Source organism: Centruroides sculpturatus, unplaced genomic scaffold (assembly GCF_000671375.1).
Source record: "Centruroides sculpturatus isolate CEXI.00-Female unplaced genomic scaffold, Cexi_2.0 scaffold2204, whole genome shotgun sequence".
Classification (NCBI taxonomy): Eukaryota; Metazoa; Arthropoda; class Arachnida; order Scorpiones; family Buthidae; genus Centruroides; species Centruroides sculpturatus.
The window spans coordinates 1-1602 of NW_019386409.1; the positions used below are offsets into that span (position 1 = coordinate 1).

Sequence of the window (1602 nt, forward strand, 5' to 3'; positions counted from 1 at the left end):
GACATCACCATAATGCTGGGTTGAAATGTTTAACTATATTTTAAGTTCCAGTATTGACATAGAGTTTTCCAGTAAAAATTAATTGAGTGGGACCACTGGTCCCTAAGCTTTCTATATCTGGTCTTGAAATTAATGAAGACAGACAGATGACATCTGAAAATTGCAATCTAATTATCAGAAAATTATAAATATACACGAATTAATATTAAAAAAAAGTATTAAATGAAATAAAGTAAAATCTAAATAGATGAATCGAACCCAAAGAAGAAATACACAAAAAGTATCAAATATAAAAAATTTTTAAAAAAATTATAAATTTATAAGAGCAATGACATGAATTAACAAGACATTACTAGATTGAATGAAATGTTAACAATTAAATATGTAAATAGGGTCAAGTGGATGTATGCATGTAACATCACCCCAACTGCACTAATAAGGAGGAGGTGAAAGGAAGAATCGAATGAGGTGAGCTAAGGATCAAGCGAGATTGACAAAAGGCTTTCCAGTTCCAGTATTGACATAGAGTTTCCTGGTGACATTTAGACTAATTAGCAAGATTCATTGTGCTTTTTTGATATTTTTTCACATTTTTGCTTGTCAGTTTTTATGGAGATAGTTCTAAGATATTTATAATTTAATTTGTAAGTCCCTAATTGTTGGAAAAGTCTTATATATACAGTCGAGTTTGCATAAGTTGTCATATGTATATCAGACACCCTCAGTTAAGTAGTCAGTTTTCTGTGGTCCCAGATGACTTACATAGGCATTAATGTTAAAAACTCTGGTTTATTTGACACCACTGGATAAATTGACATACTTTTTCTGTCCCACACTTGTTTAGACATCTGATAAGTCAACTCCCCTCCTGAAAAAAATGAGTTCACACCACATAGCAGAATCCAATTTTGCATTTTCTTACCTTTCACTCGCGCACAATTTGCAGCAAGTGTTTCAAATTTCTGTTTGAAATGAGTATCCGAAACCTAACAATGCTTACGCTGAAGGAAAAGTACAAACTTGTATCTGAATTTGTTCTTGGAAGATTTTCTTGTTTTGAAAATTCAACTTGTGAATTTCAAAACAAGAAAATCTTCCAAGAACAACATTATTGTGAATTCTGAAGAAAAAAGAGGAAATTAAGAAACTTTTTCTTGGGTCTTCATTGTGGCTGTCTCGAAAATGCCAGAGAAAGTTGCTGTACAAAGATGTTGAAGATGCTCTAGTATGTTGGCTAAAGCAAATTTGTTCATTGAATCTTCCTGTTTCTGGGCAGACACTGAAACAAAAACTGATGGAAATCACTTAGATCAGCGCTGTCCAACTGGCGGCCCGCGGGCCATATACGGCCCACGAGTACATTTTAATATGAATAAATTTATGTTACTAAATTATTATTATTAATATTAAAATTATTTTACTACCGTGTTTACCCGAAAATAAGACAGTGTCTTATATTAATTTTTCTCTGAAAAATGCGCTAGGTCTTATTTTTTCCAGGAAGAAGAATTCACATTTATTATTGAACAAAAAAATTCCCAAGTCGAACTTAGACGAGAGTGACGTATATCCGGTGTGTCGAACTGTCGCCTTTTTATAGCG

The 1602-nt window shown here is 32.6% G+C and overlaps 1 protein-coding gene across 1 annotated transcript in view; it reads right to left on the reverse strand.

Moving 5' to 3' along the window:
* Positions 1-40: 40 nt before the first annotated feature.
* The window catches only part of LOC111614867 (mitoferrin-2A-like), a 42952-nt gene continuing 41390 nt past the window's right edge, over positions 41-1602 (reverse strand). The window contains exon 3 of the mRNA XM_023356233.1: positions 41-153. Within this exon, the coding sequence (XP_023212001.1) occupies positions 41-153 (113 nt within the window). The remainder of the gene's footprint in view (positions 154-1602) is intronic.